General features: G+C 41.2%; 1 protein-coding gene across 1 annotated transcript in view; it reads right to left on the bottom strand.

Annotated features, from left to right (window-relative positions):
- The window catches only part of Mrps28 (mitochondrial ribosomal protein S28), an 88,883-nt gene extending 72,483 nt beyond the window's left edge, over positions 1-16,400 (bottom strand). The window contains exon 1 of the mRNA XM_048359154.1: positions 16,158-16,400. Within this exon, the coding sequence (XP_048215111.1) occupies positions 16,158-16,367 (210 nt within the window). The 5' untranslated portion in view covers positions 16,368-16,400. The remainder of the gene's footprint in view (positions 1-16,157) is intronic.
- Positions 16,401-19,498: the final 3,098 nt, after the last annotated feature.

Genomic DNA, 19,498 nt, shown 5'->3' with positions numbered 1-19,498 from the left:
TCTGACAGGCACACTGTCAGCTGCTGGGTCTGCATCCAGGGTGCAGTGCCTACTCCTGACTTTGGAAAGTAGGACCATAAAACTCATTCACAGAGATGTTACAGGAAAGCAAGTAACTTGGAGTTGACTTTCTCTTAAGAGTTGGTTGTGGAGCTCAGAATTCCTGTTTTTGTAACATATTTTCCAACCTTTGAGGAATAAAAGATGAACAGATAGAAATGGTAAAGGTAAGGAGATTAAAGATATAGAAATCAGTACAATTTTCAGTCATTCATTCATCAAACACTTATTGTTATGTGTTTATCACATATCAGTCTCTGTTCTGGGCCTTGATATAAAAATACATAAATGAGGGGCTGAGAATATGGCTTAGCAGTAGAGTGCTTGCCTAGCATGCATGAAACCCTGGGTTCAATTCCTCAGCACTATATAGACAAAAAAATCCAGAAGTGGTGCTGTGGCTCAAGTGGTAGAGTGTTAGCTTTGAGCAAAAGGAAGCCAGGGACAGTGCTCAGGCCCTGAGTCCAAGCCGCAGAACTGGCAAAAAAGCAAAATAAAACAAAACAAAAAAACATAAATGAGAAGGGGAGGGAGTTAAACCAACAGAACTCAGAGTCCAAAATTTGCTGAAACTAATTGCTACTAACACAGGTTCTGAAGAGTCTTGTATTCTAGGTTAACTTGGTTAAACCTCCTATAAGCAATGGAGAGTCAAAGTATTGGTTTCTTATCAATGAGTGAAAGTATTTGTTCTTTGGAAAAGAAAGCCTTGGTAAAAGTATACTAGATATGAACCAAAGGGAGGTAAAGAAAAAAAATAGGAAGAAGGTCAACTGTTTAAATGCTTCTCTAATGGCTAGGACAGAGATGATAAAAGGCCTACACTCAAACAGTTCCAATGGGAAAACTTAAGAAAGGATACAGTGATGTTCACCACAGTATAGAAAGAACCTGATGCCCAGTTGGCTGTAGAAGTGAGGGAAACCAGGAGTCAGGATAAAGAGGAAGAGCAGTGCAGTACAGGTAAGGGAATAAATCTAATTTTGCACATAAAGGATTAATTTTTATTTTCCAGTCCTGGGGCTCAAACTCAGGGCCTGAGCACTGTCCCTGGTTTCTTTTTGCTCAAGGCTAGTACTTTATCACTTGAGCCACTTCTGGCTTTTTCTGTTTATATGGTGCATAGGAATCGAACTCAGGGCTTCCTGCATGCTAGCTAGGAAAGCACTCTATCACTAAGCCACATTACCAGCCCCACATATTAGATTTATTATACAAACCTAAATAAAATTTCATGGAACACTGGAAATTTAGTAGCTTAAGAAAACATTATTTTTCTATATATTTACATATATATCTAGTGATATTGTACAGCTATAAATCACTAAAGAGAAATGCACTAAATGTCAACTGTAGTACTATCTATATAAAATTATTTTTGGGGGGCCAGGTGCCAGTGGCTCATGCCTGAAATCCTAGCTACTCAGGAGGCTGAGATCTGAGGATTACAGTTCAAAGCCAGACTGGGCAGGAAAGTCTGTGAGACTCTTATCTCCAATTAATCATAAAAAGAAGCCTGAAGTGGAGCTGTGGCTCAAGTGATAGAGTGTTGTGCTGAAGAGCTCAGGGACAGCGCCCAGGTCACAGTTCAAGCCCCACGAATGACAAAAAAAAAAAAATCTTCTTCATGTTATTTATTACTGAAAAACTATAATAAAAAGAATATATTACTTTAAAATTTGACACATTTATTATTTATTATTAAAATTTGAACACATTTAGGTGTTCATATGAGAACACCTAATACAGAGCTTGAAATCAGTGGTTATTATAGTTTAAACAAATATGAGGCTGGGTATGGCTCTAACCTCAGCTACTTTACAATGGAGTTTGGGAGGATCACAATCCAAGACCAGCCCAGGCAAAAAGTTAGTGAGAATTCATCTCAACAAATAAGCTAGGCAAAGGGGTTTGTGTGAAGTGGGGGTGGGGGTGGGGGGGGTGATTCACTCCATAATCCAAGCTACACAAGGAATTGTAAGTAGGAAGACTGTAGTCTGAGATCTGCTCTTGAAGAATGCACAAAACCGTATGGAAGAGGAGTTGCCTGGCAAGTACAAGGCCCTGAGTTTAGCCCTTAGCTGGGGGGGGGGGGGGGGGGAGAACTACGGGAAAAAATAATCTAAATGTAAAAAGGGCTGGCAGCATAGCTCAAGTAAATGGTAGAGTGCTTAGAAAGTACAAGATCCCAAGTATTCCAATAAAGAACAACAACAACAAAAGAAGACCACTGCAAAATACTTAGAGAATAACTACTAGATCAATATGTGGATAATAAATTATACTTGGAGACTACATTACTAAATTATAAATACACCAAATTATAATTTAAATAAATTATACATTAATTAATAAATTACAGTTGGAGAATAAATTAGTAGATCTAATGATATTCTCTAAGATCTTATGTAAGCCAATTGGTACTACAGTTTCTTTAATAACAGATACATAAAACTAATTATTAAATTTTTATCCTTGCTATACTTTAAGATAAAAGAGAAAGCTGGACTCTGGTGGCTCAGGCCTATAACTCTAACTACCGAGGGGGCTGAGATCTGAGGATCGCAGTTTGAAGCCATCCTAGGCAGAAAAATCCGTGAGACTCTTATCTCCAATAAACCACTCAGAAAAAGCCTGAAGTGGCACTGTGGCTCTGGTACATGGCTAGGCTTAAACACAAAGAGGCACAGGACAGTGCCCAGGCCCTGAGTCAAGCCCCAGGACCAGTAAAAAAACAAAAAGATGAAAAAGAAGATTTCTCTCTCTTGTTCACTACTAGGAAAAAAAGCTGCATTACAATTTTTGTTTCTAAAAGACAAAGAAAACAGAATTTGTATATTTATTAAATATTCTAAGAAAAATGTTTTAGAAATCAACTTCTGTCCTATCTATGACACCATCTACCTGAACACTACTGATATTTCAAAGTTTAACAAACATAACAGTCAAAAATTCTTTCTGGAGGCTGGGGATATGGCTTAATGGTAGAGTGCTTGCCTTGCATGCATGAAGCCCTGGTTTCCATTCATCAGCACCACATAAACAGAAAAAGCCAGAAGTGGTGCTGTGGCTCAAGTGGTAGAGTACTAGCCTTGAACAAGAAGAAGCCAGGGACAGTGCTTAGGCCCTAAGTCCAAGCCCCAGGACTGGTAAAAGAAAACAAAATTCTTTAGCTTGTTTACACAGATCCTAGCCAAAACAAATGCAACAACAACAAAATTCAATGAGAGATGTGTTACATAAAAGCCTATTGTAAGAAGCGCATTCAGAGATCTGATATAAATATGCTATTCCTTATTCTAATCCTACACAATAAAAATACAGAGACAAAGGGCTGGGAATGTGGCTTAGTGGTAGAGTGCTTGCCTAGCATGCACAAAGTCCTGGGTTTGATTCCTCAACACCATATATAGAAAAAGCCAAAAGTGGAGCTGTGGCTCAAGAGGTAGAGTGCTAGCTTTGAGCCAGGGGCAGTACTCAGGCCCTGGGTCCAATCCCCTGGACAGGCAAAAAACAAACAAAAAAACCAGAGAAAATAAAAATAAATAATGGGGCTAGAAATATGGCCTAGTGGTAGAGTGCTTGCCTCATGTACATGAAGCCCTGGCTTCGATTCCTCAGCACCACATATATAGAAAAAGCATGAAGTAGCGCTGTGGCTCAAGTGATAGAATGCAAGGCTTAGCAAAAAGAAGCCAGGGACAGTGCTCACGTACTGAGTTCACGCCCCAGGGACTGGCGGGAAAAAAAAATCAATCAATAATGTCTGAAAAAGATGTCCAGCATATGGGGCTGGGGATATGGCCTAGTGGCAAGAGTGCTTGCCTTGTATACATGAGGCCCTGGGTTCAATTCCCCAGCGCCACATATACAGAAAATGGCCAGAAGTGGCGCTGTGGCTCAAGTGGCAGAGTGCTAGCCTTGAGCAAAAAGAAGCCAAGGACAGTGCTCAGGCCCTGAGTCCAAGCCCCAGGACTAGCCAGGAAAAAAAAAAAAAAAAAGATGTCCAGCATAGAAACTGGCTTAGAAATAGACACCCACTCCTGTAGCAATGCTGTGAACACAGAAAGAAATGAGATACCAAAGCAGTTTGAGAAGAAAAGAACCTTAAGATGGGTGGTCAGAATTAATTCCGATTACTTGAGGTTGGTTTCCTAATGCGACTTAATTTAAAGGCATTAATTGATCCCATTTCCAGTAACCCATGTTTCACAATAGCAAAGCATTTTTTAATTCCTGGAGACATCGATAGCCAGGTGCCTACAGAAGCCAGGGCTATGTGGCAATCAAGTATTTTCTTCTCCATATCAACTGGTCATTTACTATTAAAAAGTCCCTGCTAACCAGGTGACTCATGTCTGTAATTCTAGCTACTCAGGAGGCTGAGATCTAAGGATCAGCCTGGGCAGAAAAACTCTTGAGACTCCTAAATCCAATTACCCACCTGGGCCCTGAGTTTATGGCCCAGCCCAGTACTCTCCCTCCACCTACCCAAAAAGCCTCAGATATGGGTCAATGTAAGGAATCTAAAAGTTCTATGACAATTCTAAAAGAAACTTTTACCTCCTTTGGTCACACAATAAAGAGTTCTAAGAAACAAGCCCTATGTCTAACCTTATAGATGTCTAACCTTATAGCTGAGTGACAATGAAAACTGAATTCCTAATTTTTTAAGTTTCTAGTATTAGTTAAGACACTGAGTAGGAAGGCAGTGGATCATGGAAATCATAGAATGGGTTATATAAACAGATGCTACTGATGCTAATCTCACCCTTCCTAAAGAACCTACCATGGCCCACACTGAGGCAATTACAAGGACCATTCATCCTCCTTCCTCCATCTCTGCTACTCCCACTGCTTCTAGACCTACACTACAGTATCTACCAGACTCATTATATGATTAACTCTTAATTCTAAATTAAAATTAAATTAAAAACCCATTTCCTCAACTGTTCTATCCATATTTTAGATGCTCAATAGTTAGATATGGGTGGCATATTATAGGATATTTCAATCATCACAAGTTCTATTAAGGGGCTGGGAATATAGCCTAGTAGTAGAGTGCTTGCTTTGTATACATGAAGCCCTGGGTTCGATTCCTCAGTACCACAAATACAGAAAAAAGCCAGAAGTGGTGCTGTGGCTTAAGTGATAGAGTGCTAGCTTTAAGGAAAAAAAAAAAAGCCAGGGACAGTGCTCAGGCCCTGAGGTCATGCCCCAGGACTGCCCAAAAAAAGAAAGAAATGCTAAATGCTATTTTTTTAAAAGTTCTATTAAGGAGAGCATTGTTCTAGATCTTCAAACAAACTCAAATCTCAGCAGACCCTCAAAGGTAAGATACAAACTGTGGCTTACAAAGAGGTGTAGTATATGCACATAAGAGGAATTGCATGTTGTGAAATAATATCCACAGAAACTGGGAATACATGTGAACACTGTTCCTAGGAGTACTGGAGCATAGGTGAGGAAAACAGTGCGGCCTGAGATCAAATTTGTTAACATGAGCTTGGTAAGCAGAGAGTTTGGATACAGTATGCTTGTTAAAATGACTGGGAGTGGCTTTTAATAGCTTGCTTGCTTGGTTCAGTGAAACCTGGACCCAAAGATAAGACCATGCCAAATGAAACTGAAACACCAGAACTTCCTTAGTATAGAGGAGTATACTAAAAAGCTTTGAGGGACTGGAATGTTTGAGTGGGCTATTATTTATGACCTGTTCACTTACTTGTGGGGTGCCTGCCTATAAGATGACCCCTTGTTACCAAGGCCAAGCATTTGGGTAGAACAGGAGCATTCTGAAATGTTGCATGGTAGTCATTCTCAGAAAGCCAGGACCTAGTGGGAACTGCTGCCACACACAGCTCCCCAAATCCAATGGAGATGATGAGAGCCTGAGGTGCAGGAATCAGGTCAGAACTTAATAGCCAGAGATGTGGTAGGCATGGTTATCAGTGCAGTAATCACAACACTCTGACCTTGAGCTCTTTGGTTAATTAATTATAGCTTTCTAGAAATGAAGTAGATGGGGAAACTAGTTTTAGTGACTTGAATCACTATAAATGAATGTTGTAGACCCTCAATCAACTCCCAAACTAACTAATTTCCAGACTTTCAGTCTCTTGAATGAAGAGGTCATGTTCTCTTAAGAAAGGCCTTAGGGCTGTGAATGTGGCTTAGTGGTAGAGTGCTTGCCTAGCATGCTTAAAGCCCTGGGTTTGATTACTTAGTACCACATAAACCAAAAAAAACACGTGGTAGAGTGCTAGCCTTGAGCAAAAGAAGCTCAAGGACAGTGTCCAGGACCTGAGTTCAAGCCTCAGGACTGGTAGAGAAAGGCAGGGAGGGAGGGAGGGAGGGAGGGAGGGAGGGAGGGAGGAAGGAAGGAAAGAAGGAAGGAAGGAAGGAAGGAAGGAAGGAAGGAAGGAAGGAAGGAAGGAAGGAAGGAAGGAAGGCCTTAGGTTGGGTGCACTGGCTCATGCCTATAAGCCCAACTACTACTGGTTCTAGACCAGCCCATGAAAAAAATTTAGTGAGACCACATCTCAACCAAGAAGCTGGACACAGTGATATATACTAGTTATTCCAGCTGTATGGGAGACATAGATAGGAAGATCACCATCTAGGGCCAGCAGGGGGGTGGGTAGAGCACATTAAGAAAACAAATGAAAAATAAGAAGAGAAGAAAGTGTGGCTCACAAAACAGTAGAGTACCTGCTTCGCAAGCATGAAACACTGAGTTCAATCCCTAATCTCGTTTCTGTCTGTCTGTCTCTCTCTCTCTCTCTCTCACTCACACACACACACACACACACACACACACACATACACACACACACACACCTCCTGTCAAAAATCTATGCTATTAATCTTCCTCATAGATTTCCAAAGGGAGCAGTGGCAATTTGCCTAGATGACTGTGCATTGAGAAAGAGGAAATAATCATTCTTAATAGAGAGTATCTGAACTGACACTAATTCTTGGAGCTCCAATTCACCACCAGTCAGCACAGGCTTATAGAAGTCATGTGCTCAATGGTGTTTTGGCTCAGGTCCTTTCTACCCACTCCAAGGTTATAATCCAGTTACAGAATGCGTAACTGTAGTAGATACTCAGCAGAATCCCCACTCTAGCAGGTTCTTTCATTTGGGGAGTGAGGGCTACTAAGGGAGGGAATGAAGAGTGAAGGCACTAGAACTTCCACTACCTACAAACAAGTAAATTAAGGTAATACTATGTTCTGGGAAGGAACAGAGAAACTGCGGTTACCATCAAGGAAATGCAAGGGCACAAAGATTCCTACCACTGACTTATTCAAAGTATAGAAAATAACAAATTTTAGAGAATGAAAATTTATTATTATAAACGTAATCATGTGGCAAGTTCTAAATATAGTAGAAACAAATCAAATATCCCTGTGTCCAGTGCAAAATTATTGATCTGACTTTTTTTGTCATCATGGGGCCTGAACTCTGGCCCTAGGCATTGTCCCTGAGCTCTTCAGCTTAAGGCTCATGCACTACCACTTTGATCCATAGTGCCACTTCCAGTTTTCTGGTGGTTAATTGGAGGTGAGTCTCATGAACTTTCTTGCCCAGGCTGGCTTTGAACCATGATCCTCAGCTCTCAGCCTCCTGAGTAGCTAGGATTACAGGCACCAACACCCAGCAAGGTAAATGTTTTCTTATACTAAATCTGCTAATAAACACCATGGACCTCAAGTTCTCTAGCTCTATGGTAGAACCTACTTTGTAGGATTTTTATGGCACTCCATTCCACTGGACATCCTGCTGGTCCATTACACTTGCTGACAGAACCTGAGAAAGAAGTAGCGACTACTCTAGACACATGGCAAAACACATATATCAGAGGGGGAAGATAAATCTCACTTTGGTGAAATTTCTAAGGGCCTGGAACATGTAATGAGACCTCTTGTTACAAACAGGAAAGAAGCACAATGCCTAGAAGTTCTTTTTTAATTTTAGACACAAAAATACATTACTTGGGCCTATTTCTCTAATCCTTTTACTAAGTAACCCCCAAAGCTATCAGTTTTGAGTGGTTCCCAGAAGGTAAGCCTCATAACAGACCCATGTTCTCAGGTAAGCTACTCTGCTTTTTAACCTGTCAGATGCAACAGGCTGCTCACAGTGCAGCCCTGAAGTAAAAGAATAGCAGGTAAAACTCTGGGCAGTACACCTAAATGACATTTCTTTTTTTTCTGGAGAGATCACTTACATGGATTGTGAAAAGTGAAAACTTTGCGGGATAGTCAGTTTTTTATTATTATTACAAAAATGCTGCTACTAATATGTATAGCATACTTTATGAGAACATATGTTTTCATGTCTTTGGGATATTGTCTGTCCAAGTTCCACCCAGCTCCCAGAGTTCCCTTATTTCTGTCATGAGAACCCAACCATATCATCTTGGGTAGCTGATCAGAGACCAGGCATCTTGCTGAATTGCCAACCCCTGGACTGACAGGACTGACTCACTGCCTAACAGTTGCCAATAGTGGAGTCTACAAAACTTTAAAACGAAGTCAAAACCCAGTCTGAATCAAGGCTTCCCCCAAATCTTCCCCCAAATCAAGCTCTGCTCAAATGTGATTAGTCCCTCTGTTACTTAATGACAACAGATTAGAAAGAAACCTTACCAACTGTAATCCTGTTACAAAACTAATACAGCCAAAAAATTTAAAATAACTTTTGGTAGGAAAAAAACACACTGGATACTTTAAAAGAAGGTAGCAAGACAATTGAGCAAACAATTGAGAATTTTAAAAAATCTACAAGCAGGGCACAGGTGGCCCACAGCATAATGTCAGCTATTTAGAAGGCAATGACAGGAAGATCAAGATCACAGTTTGAGAGACACAGGGCAAAAGGTAGTAAAACCCTATATCTCAAAAGCAATAAAAAATATGGACCTGCGTGAGGGTATTACTTAATTGGTAGAATACTTGCTAAACATGAGGTCTTTATAATAAGAGTACATCATAAAAGTGTCTTAAATGATCTGAGGATCTTGGTTTAAAGCCAGACTGCAGGGAAGTCCATGAGAATCTTATTTCTACTAAAGGACTCAGAAAAAGAAGGAAGTGGTGCTGTGGCTCAAGTGGTAGAGCGCTAGCCTTGAGCACAGAGAGGCTCAGGGACAGAGCCCAGGCCCTAAATTCAAGCCCCAGGACTGGCAAAAAGAAAAAAAAAAGTATATTAAATAGCCAGAGCCTGTGACAATCCCCAAACAAAATATAAGCCCCTTTCCTTTTTAGGAAATGTTTAGGAAATAATATTGCATATAAGCATATGACATATGCTGGCCTGATTTGAGAAGTTTCTCTACTTCAATTTACTCTATTTTTTTTGCCAGTCCTGGGGCTTGGACTCAGGGCCTGAGCACTGTCCCAGGCTTCTTTTTGCTCAAGGCTAGCACTCTACAGCGCCACTTCTGGCCATTTTCTGTAAATGTGGTGCTGGGGAATCGAACCCAGGGCTTCATGTATGCAAGGCAAGCACTCTTGCCTCTATGCCATATCCCCAGCCCTCAACTTACTCTTTTACCATCTATATTTTCTCTAAACTTGCTTTAAAAATATTAGATTCAGCTGGGCACAGTAGCTCACGCTCTTCAGTCTAGTTTCTCTGGAGGCTGAGATCTGAGGATCACAGGTCAAAGCCAGCTGGGGCAGGAAAGTCTATGAGATTCTTATCTCCAGTAAACTACAAAAAACCTGTAAATGGAGCTATGGCTCAAGTGGTAGAGTTCTAGCCTGGCCCAAAAGAACCTATTTACTATAGCTCTGCCCAGGGTCTAAATTCAATCCCAGAACCTGGAGGCGTGTGTACGCGCACGCGCACGCGCGCACACACACACACACAAACACACACAGAAAACAGTGGAAGACAGAGTTAACTAAAGTTATACAAAAATATTCATAAAAACAAGAAAAATGTTTTCTTTGTTAAATCTTTTAATCAAGATACATTTTAATTTTTTTCAATATCCAGAAAAGAACTAGATATCAAGTTTTAATATTCTGTCCTCTGAGGTATTTGAGTATTTTATGACAAAAATATTAAGAAATAGTCACAAAACGTAAACATTATAAAATATTAAATCCATCAAACATGTAATACATATTCTGAGATTTGGTAAAACTATAAAGCTGTTTTATAGCATCAGTATTCTAAATAATTAAGCTGAAGTAGAAGGATGCTGTATTGTGTAGCTAGTCCCGAATGCTCTGAAGTGATATGCCACCCTCTAGTGCTGAGAAGAAGTAGTAACAGCTATGAGGCAGAAACATCAATTCTTTGCTCAACTATTACCACCTTGTGGCTATGATAGGTTATATATTACAATTCTCAATGCTACAAGTGAACTAAGAGAGGTTACAGTTCTAAGATCAAGAGGATCATGCAGAAAATTTTTGAAAATTTATATTCCAGTAAATTGGAAAATTTAGAAGAAATGCATAAATTCTACAAAATGATCTACAAAATTTCAACCAGGAAGATATAATAAAACAAAACAGGCCTGGGGATATGGCCTAGTGGCAAGAGTGCTTGTCTCGTATACATGAGGCCCCTGGCTGGGTTCAATTCCCCAGTACCACATATACAGAAAACAGTCAGAAGTGGCTCTATGGCTCAAGTGGCAGAGTGCTAGCCTTGAGGAAAAAAAAAAAATAGAAGCCAGGAACAGTGCTCAGGCCCTGAGCTCAAGGCCCAGGACTGGCAAAACGAAACAAAAAAATCGGGCTGGGAATATGGCCTAGTGGCAAGAGTGCTTGCCTTGTACACATGAAGCCCTGGGTTCGATTCCTCAGCACCACATATATAGAAAACGGCCAGAAAGTGGCACTGTGGCTCAAGTGGTAGAGTGCTAGCCTTGAGCAAAAAAGAAGCCAGGGGTAGTGCTCAGGCCCTGAGCTCAAGGCCCAGGACTGGCAAAAACAAACAAAAACAAAACAGATCAATAACAAAGAACAAAGAAAAGTTTAGAGCAAGGAACACCAACAACCCTCCAAACCAAATTAGTCCATAAAACAAAGGAAAAGATACAAAGCCAATATCATCTGATACCAAACCAGATAAGAAAAAGAGATCCAAGTGTGGAGATTTGAAGCCAGCCTAGGCAGGAAACTTTCTCAGACTATTTCCAATAAACTATTCAAGAAAAAAAGCCAGAAGTGGCACTGTGGATCAAGTGGTAGTTCACCTTGGGCAAAAGAAGAGCAGGGACAGCACCCAGACCCAAAGTTCCAGCCCCAGCCAGGCCCAGCAAAAAAGAAAGAAAGAAACCCAATTTAACAAATGAACAGATACTTTTCAAATGAAGAAATAAATGAAAAAAAAAGTGTTGAGTATCTTTGGCTATCAGAGAATGAATACGGATCAAAATGACATTGAAATTCTCAAAATTACCCCAGTCAACATTGCTATTATCAAGACAATTAAAAACAAGCTGGATGCCAGAGGCTCAAGCCTGTAATCTTAGCTACTCAGGAAGTTGAGATCTGGAGGACCATAGTTCAAAGGTCAGCCCTGGGAGCAAAGTCTATGAGATCCTATCTCCAAAATAACCAGCAAAAAGTTGGGTTGTGACATAGCACAAGCGGTAGCATTCCAGCTAAGCAAACAAGCCCAAGGTCCTAAGGTTAAACTCATGTATTCAAAAAAATTAGCATACTTGTACTAGACATGTATGTATATTTAGCACTTTCCAGTGGCTGAGGCAGGAGGATCTTGAGTTCAAGGCTGGCCTGAGCCAGGTATAGCTAGTTATTTGTTACTGGACAGTCTGGGCTATAGGGCTACAAAGTGAGATCCTGTCTTAAAACACAGAGAGAAAGAGAGAGAGAGAGAGAGGCAGAGAGATGAGAGAGAGGCAGAGAGATGAGAGAGGCAGAGAGGTGAGAGAAGAGAGAGAGAAAAAAGAGGAGAGAAGAGGGGAAGAAGGAAAAAGGGAGGGAGGAAGGGATGATCACTAGTTCAGGGCTAGCTAGGGCTATATCTTATCTTAAACAACAACAAAACCCATAACACTATTAATGGAAATGTATAGGTAAATTAGTACAACCACAATGGAAAATAGTATGGAGATTTCTCAAAAAACTAAACACATAACTACCTTATGATCCAATGATAGCACACTTGGGCACTTATCCAAAAGATTACAAATCAGGGTACAGTAAAGACACTTGCACACCCATATTTCAATGCTGCGCTATTTACTATAGTCAAGTTATGGAAATAGCTCAAGTTATAGAAATAGCCCTACAAAGGATGAGTGGATTAAGAAAAAGGGATACATACACATATCAATTTTATTCATCCATTAGGAATAATGTTATATCATTTGCAGGTGAATGGATGGACCTGGAAAAAATCTATGTTAAGTGAAGTATGTCTTAAGTCAGGCTGAGACAAAGGATGCATGTTTTCTCTCATATGTGGAAGTTAGGTCTAAAATATAAACACATGAAAACATGTATAGGGCCATATTCATATATACACAAACTGACTAAAGTATGATGTACATAAAGGTAGATTCCAATGGTGTAACTAATTTGACAGCTTAACCAAATGAATACTAGGAAGCTGACACATGTTTTGTCTTATAGTAGATGGGAAGGAATAGAGATAGTGATGGAAGGGCCTTTAAGGAGGAGGCATATGAATGGGGAGAAATTGTGGGTGAATATGAAAATATGAGGGGATGGATGGGGTTGGGACAGACAGGGAAGAATGATGAAAGAAGTGACACTGATCAAGATAAATTGGAATGCTGCACTGAAATCTCTTTGTATTGCTTAGAGACTTAAAAAGAAAAAACATGGTGTAGCTCAAAGAAAAATGACTTGTCAAGCATATGCAAGAAATGCAAGATCCCAAGTCTGATCCTCAGAACACACACACACACACTTTTTAAAAAAATTTTTTTTAATTTTTATTTATTTATTTTTGGCCAGTCCTGGGCCTTGAATTCAAGGCTTGAGCACTGTCCCTGGCTTCTTTTTGCTCAAGGCTAGCACTCTACCACTTGAGTCACAGTGCCATTTCTGGCCTTTTCTATATATGTGGTTCTGAGGAATCGAACCCAGGGCTTCCTGTATACGAGGCAAGCACTCTGGCCACTAGGCTATATTCCCAGCCCCGCACACTTTTTTTTTTAAATGCCATTCCTAGAACTTGACTCAGGGCCTGGACCCTGTCTCCAAGCTTTTTCACTCAAGGCTAGCACTCTACCACCTGAGCCACAGCTCCAATTCTGACTTTTTTGGATGATTAACTGGATGCTAAAGACTCAAGGACTTTTCTGCCTGAGCTAGCTTCGAAGCACTATCCTCAGATCTCAGTGTTCTGGGTAGCTAGGATGACAGGCGTGAGCCACTGGCACCCAGCTTACTCATTTTTAAGCAGTTTTAGGCTTATAACAAAATGAATAAGATAGTAGAAGAGTATCTCCTGCACTCCCTGTCTACTCTCATGTACAGCCTCACGTGTATCAACCACCACCTCTAGCAGGGCATACATTTATTACAAGGGCTGAACTTACATGGTTTGCCAAAATTAAGAAACCAGTGAGAATAAGGGATCCTAGCAGCATCCCAGTAAAACTGTTCTCCAAAAACCAGAGGAGAGGAGAAATAAACTGGAGCTACTCAAAAGTTAAAATTTATTAAGGGAAAGCTTACTCTGCAATCACTATTGATAGCATTTGAGCTGTACTATTTCCTATCAACTTTTGCTCTAAGAGAAAACAGATAAGCTAGATAGCTTGACCAACGTCACTTATGAAGGCAGCAGAATGAGTGTGAAACTGAGGCTAAGCTTTTAACTTCGGTACCAAGCAGGATGAAATGGAGATTAGGTGTCCAATGCAGTGGTGAGATGTACATTTAATCTGCAGGCGATGTGAATGGAGGCTTACAAAATTCCCCCCCCCCCAAATCAAAACACCATTTCTTTAAGTCATTACAGGCATATAATCCTATTGCAGTGTGTGTAATGCCCTGGAGTGGTGAACAACTAGAGTCTGGAGTATCAATTAAGAATCTCAAAGGGATCACAATTTAAAATGCTACATACAAAGTTAAGAACCTACAAAACCAAGACTGCAACTCAGCCCCCTGAAACCTTCCTCCCCAAAGAATTCTTTTTGTTAAGCCAAGGTGTCCAAAAATTATAAATAGGTATCACAACCAAATACCTCATCATACAAAGTAATACTTTCTAAACTGTAATAGGTGAGAAAAAGTGCTCAAAGACACTTCCCTCAGCCTGAGCTGGAGTGAGCAAGCTAATGCATGTGCTGGGACTAGCAGGAAACATCCTAGCCACCCTCTGCCCAAACTGAGCATCCCAATTAGAACTGCCTTAGAAAAAGGAAAGAAAAGGGAATACTGGTCACTTAATCTGGGTTCTTTCCTTCATCAAACAAGCTTTATATCTTATCTAATGTTCAAGTATAAGATATTTTGAGCTCCAACTACTTCCTATACATGTGATATCAAAATTTGCATTTTTGTCACAATTAGCTCAGCCACTGTGAATTATTTTCTAGGTGTTTTTAAAGGTGATTGAAATGTAGTGCATGTGGTGGGAGAAGGGGGAGAAAGAGAAGTGGGAAAATAAGAACCAGGGAAATTTCTTTTCCTATACAAATATTCAGAGAAGTACTTACTACTTAAATTCTAAAATTTGTCCCTCAGAGGCTTCTGAGCTATTCGGTTGCAATGCACTTGTTCAGATAAGGTACACAGAATAATGTTCCCTCATAAGAAGTTTACATCCTGTTACCTTCTTCATTGTAGGGGAATTATGTTGCAGATGAATTTAAGATTATTAACTGACCTTAAAATAGGGGCATTATCCTAGATTATCTAGATGGGCCCAATAAGGGATCTCAAAAGAAAGCATCAGAAGTAATCATAAGGAAGTTAGGAGAACTTCACCTGATTTTGTTTGCTAACACTAAGGTTTGAACTCAGGGTCTTAACTAGCTTGGTTTGGAATCTATCAGTTTAGCCATACCTCCAGAGAGAATTTCACTTATTGTTGCTATTGAAGATGGCAGATGGGCATAGTGAGCCAAGGAATGTCAGTGGCCCCAACAACAGGGACCAGGCAAGGGACCATCCCCAGCACCTAAATAACACTTTGAATCGAGTCCAGAGACATGAACTATTTTAATCTTTTAAAACCTGCTCAAATGGTAAAACCCATGGCCCTGGGTTCAGTCCTTAGTACTACAATCAATCCGTTTTTAAAAGATTAATACTCCAGTCTCTTCTAATCCTTGAAGTTCAGGAAAAACTTATATTAGCTACTAAAATGATCCTATAATCCAGAAAAGTGTCTCCCTGTAAACTATTTGGTACTAGACCCCAAAGAGATACAGAAATCTCAAACTTTTATCACCCAATTTCCTGTCTGCAGAATCTAATAAACCTCAGACTTATCTGTATGTCTACTTCTCTAATGGTTTCATCATGCTTTATTCGTATTGGCTAAGAAATAGTAATTTTTTTAAATACAGAAAACAGAACACAGATTATTAAAAAAAAAAAAACCACCCAAAGCACATCCAAGTTCAGAAAACAACACAGTAATTCTACCGTCTGACTATCTAACAAATGCTTATGGGGAGCCTGGTGCCCCAGTCACCAAGCGCCATGCCGCAGCAATGGTAGGCCGAGCCACCGACGGAGCCACCTCTCCCTGGCGCGTCCACTTCCCGAGAGTCGCCCTAGACGCCCCAGGGGCAGCGCCAACTCTGCGCACCGGAATACGCTCGCCACGGTGTGTGGGGACAGCCACGGTGGCGGCACATAAATGCTGCGCGACGAATAGAGAGAAAGCACCGGCCAAACGCTAGGTTGCTAATGACCCGCGGCTGGGAATGCGACCAGCCCCGAGACCGATCCCCAGCCAGTGCGGAGGATCCGGTCCAGTCCCAGGGCCCCACCTCCGCCTGCCAGCATCTTCCAGGTAGTCCCGCTCCTCCCACCATGTCGTCAGCGTAGCTCCACCCCGCCCCTCTGCCCCGCCCATCGCGTTGCGGGCGTGACTCCGACAACTTGCTCTCACCCGCCAGGAGTCTGCCTTCAGTTTCAGCTCCGTGTGCCGCTCTAGCGCCCTCGCGAAGCCACTCGGGCGCGTCTCACGTTCTGAGGAATGGGAGCTCCCGCTCTCTGAGCTACTCTCGGTGCTTGCTCCTCGAAAGGGCCTGGAGCAGAGAAACACTCGTAGGAAGTAGGTCTCGGGAGCCACGGCACGAATCCGACACAGCGCCGCCATGACGCCTCTACGGCCTCTGACCTATGGCTTACGTTCCGCCAGCGCGCAGGTCAAGGGGCGGGGCAGCGGGGGCCTCGCCCGTTCTACGCGAATTCGATTGGTTGGTGGGCGTGTCTTGTCTTGTGCGCGGGAGCGTTGTGTTGCAGATTTCAGCCCCAGCTGCATCTTCAGTAGATTCTCCACTGCTGTCCGTAGGAAAGCATGATAATGCAACGTTCACTGGACCTCACGTCGGGGTGTCCTCCCTAAATAACTGTCTGGTTCCAACAAGCAATCACTGGAATCACCCCCTTCCCATGTGTGCGCGCACACACACGCCACACGCAAGAGGTAGTTTCTCTCTTCCTAACATGACATACACTGTACTCGCATCTTGAATGTCTGCTTTGCCAACTTTGTAGACTTCTTGAAAGGGATACGTAGTAGGGTCTAATACCTTTGTGAAACCCGGGATCCCAGTTTGTCCTTTACCACTGCTGCGCGCCTGCGTTATGAATATAATAATCTTGGAGACATTTTTTTCACTGCTCGAAAATTCCCTAGCCCATCTCGGGACTTAGGATTTCAGAATGTGACCCGGAGGTGAGGCTCAGTTGCTACAGCCCCAGTGGAACTAGCAACCCCTGAGACCCTGAGTTCAAACCGTGTAACCACCAGAAAGAGAAGAGAGGGCTTGGGGGATGTGTCCATATACAGCACCGCCAGACGTTCCCATCTACACTTTTTTTTTTAACTCAATGTGAATGCCCAGAATTTACCCATCATCCTTAAAAATAAACCTAACTGGATTAAGCGGTCTATAGCTGTTTGCTGTTGACCCACAACTTTCCTATGTCACTAAAGTTGAGGGAAGGAATTTTGAGGACCACACTCTATTTTAGTAATACCTTTGACAATGAATTCAAATTGGATGTTCACAACCTATGAACAGACTCTTTCCCTCTGGCATTTAAACTTTTCTTTGGTCACTTGTAGACTTTGGCCTATGACAGTATTGCATGATTTTGTATGGCTATTGCTACTTCCACTTTTCAGGGGGAAAAAAAATGGCAAATTGCGAGGTGCACTGGCAATAACTTTTACGAACCCTCTACAATCCTAATCTCAAGTACGCCAATTTCATGTTGCTAATTTGTTTCTCACTTGCAGAACCAGTGCCAAGTTTCAGGAAGTGCTTTGTAAACTTACAGTACCTTAATATGGGAATCAGTGGGTGTAGCTTAGTGGTAGTGTTTGCTTACTATGCTCAAGGTGCTGCCTTCAGTGCTAGCACCAGACTACATCAGTATGGACAGAACAAGTGGAGTTACTAAGATGCTTACTAAAATTCAGCGATGATACTCTGGTTTCTCTTCAGATCATATAAATCTTTCACCTTTTACTAAAATTCAGCGATGTATTATACTTATACCCCACCTCAGCCAAGTGACAATCTTCTGAAGAATTTTGGCCAGGGGCATTCTGGGAACAAGTCTTGTACCTTTTTAGTGTACATGATGGGCTGTATGTACTCTCGGAAGAAGATGTCAGGCAGTATTTGAGGCTTTGTTTTATTTGAAGATTGAAAGTTACTGTCACATTAAACACATTTGGTGAAGACAATGCAAAACTCACCAGAGTTCAAAAATTTGAGCTTTTATCAGTTGACTTCAAGTTATGCCTTAGTTCTCTGCTTGCTTTGTTATAGCAATGGAAGCATCAAATGAGAGAATAAAGCAGCAAGTCAAAAAGAGGGTCTCTTCAGGCTTTTCTGCCTACACAAGTACCAGAAGGAACATGTAGTGGCAATGTTCTCCAACATGTAGTGGCAATGTTCTCATGTCCTTGAGGCATCTTAAGGATTTTCATCTGGCTCTACCTGCACCTTTTGTCTTTATTAAAAATTCAGACCCCCTTTCTCCTCTATAGTTCACAAGTTATTCACACATCATGTTAGTATATATTGTTAAATGTATTAGTAATGGCAGATAGCAAGGAAAATGTACAGCAAATAACATGTCTATACTGGCTATGGTCTTATCTACAAATTGTGATGCTGCCACAACCCTAAGTGAAAAACAAAAACTACTGAAAAACAAAAATGCCTGGGTCCTTCCTGAAAGCTCAGTAAGTGGCTAGTGGTGGCTTGGTGGAGGTGATACACAGGTGATTAGAAATCCCAAGCCTCTTGGGCTGGGGGTATGGCTCAGTGGTAAGAGCATTTGCTATCACGCATGAAGTCCTCAGTTTGACTGCCAGTATTAAAAGGGAAAAGGAAAGACTAAAGAGGAAGTGTTACCCATCTTAACCACAGGTGAAAGTCTGGAAGAAAGTTTAGGTCTTGAGCCAACAGACAAAGGCTATGTTAATAATAGTGTCACTCTTGAGCCACAGAAATAGGGAAGATCACTAGAGACTATGTAGAAGACGATTAGGGATCTGCAAATGCATTAAAGGAGTTGAAGGAATACTAAGTAACACTGGAAAATAAGAACAAGGAATTTATCCAACAAATCGAAGGAAACTTTTGGCATATCAAAGTAGAATGTATTCAAATCAAAGATTAAAACCAGGCTGGGTGCCAGTGGCTCACGCCTGTAATCCTAGCTACTCATGAGGCTGAGATCTGAGGATCACAGACAGTGCCCAGGCCCAGTGTTCAAGCCCCATGACCAACAAAAATGAAGATTAAAACCACTTAGATATACATATTTAAACTGTAAAACTATGTTTGAATTTTTCTGTGTGCTAGGAAAACATTAAAACAACCTCACAACTGATGAACCTCAATATTTAATATTAAAATTATGTGTGGGGAGGAAAAGAATATGATTCACCATAAAGATAACAAAAAATTTTAATGAAAAAGAAAAAGAAATTTGAGTCACCAAATAGCATTTATTGAAGTGTGAAAGCCAACTGGTGGCAGGCACATGGCAGGTGTGCACTGAGGGCTACAAATTAAGAAGGCTTTGTTTCAGGGTCAAAACAACATGAATATTATTAAATCATGGTTTTCTGGTCTACTTAAAAGTGATAATGCTTAATATTAACAGTAGCCTACATGTAGTGTCTTGTAGTTAACACAATTACAATTAAAAACAAGGCCCAATCAGTGGTCAAATGCGTCTTCACTAAGGGCAGATGTTGAA

This window comes from Perognathus longimembris, chromosome 12, assembly GCF_023159225.1.
Source record: "Perognathus longimembris pacificus isolate PPM17 chromosome 12, ASM2315922v1, whole genome shotgun sequence".
Lineage (NCBI taxonomy): Eukaryota > Metazoa > Chordata > Mammalia > Rodentia > Heteromyidae > Perognathus > Perognathus longimembris.
Note: the sequence above shows the minus strand (reverse complement) of the source record. Positions and strands in the feature narration are given on the sequence as shown.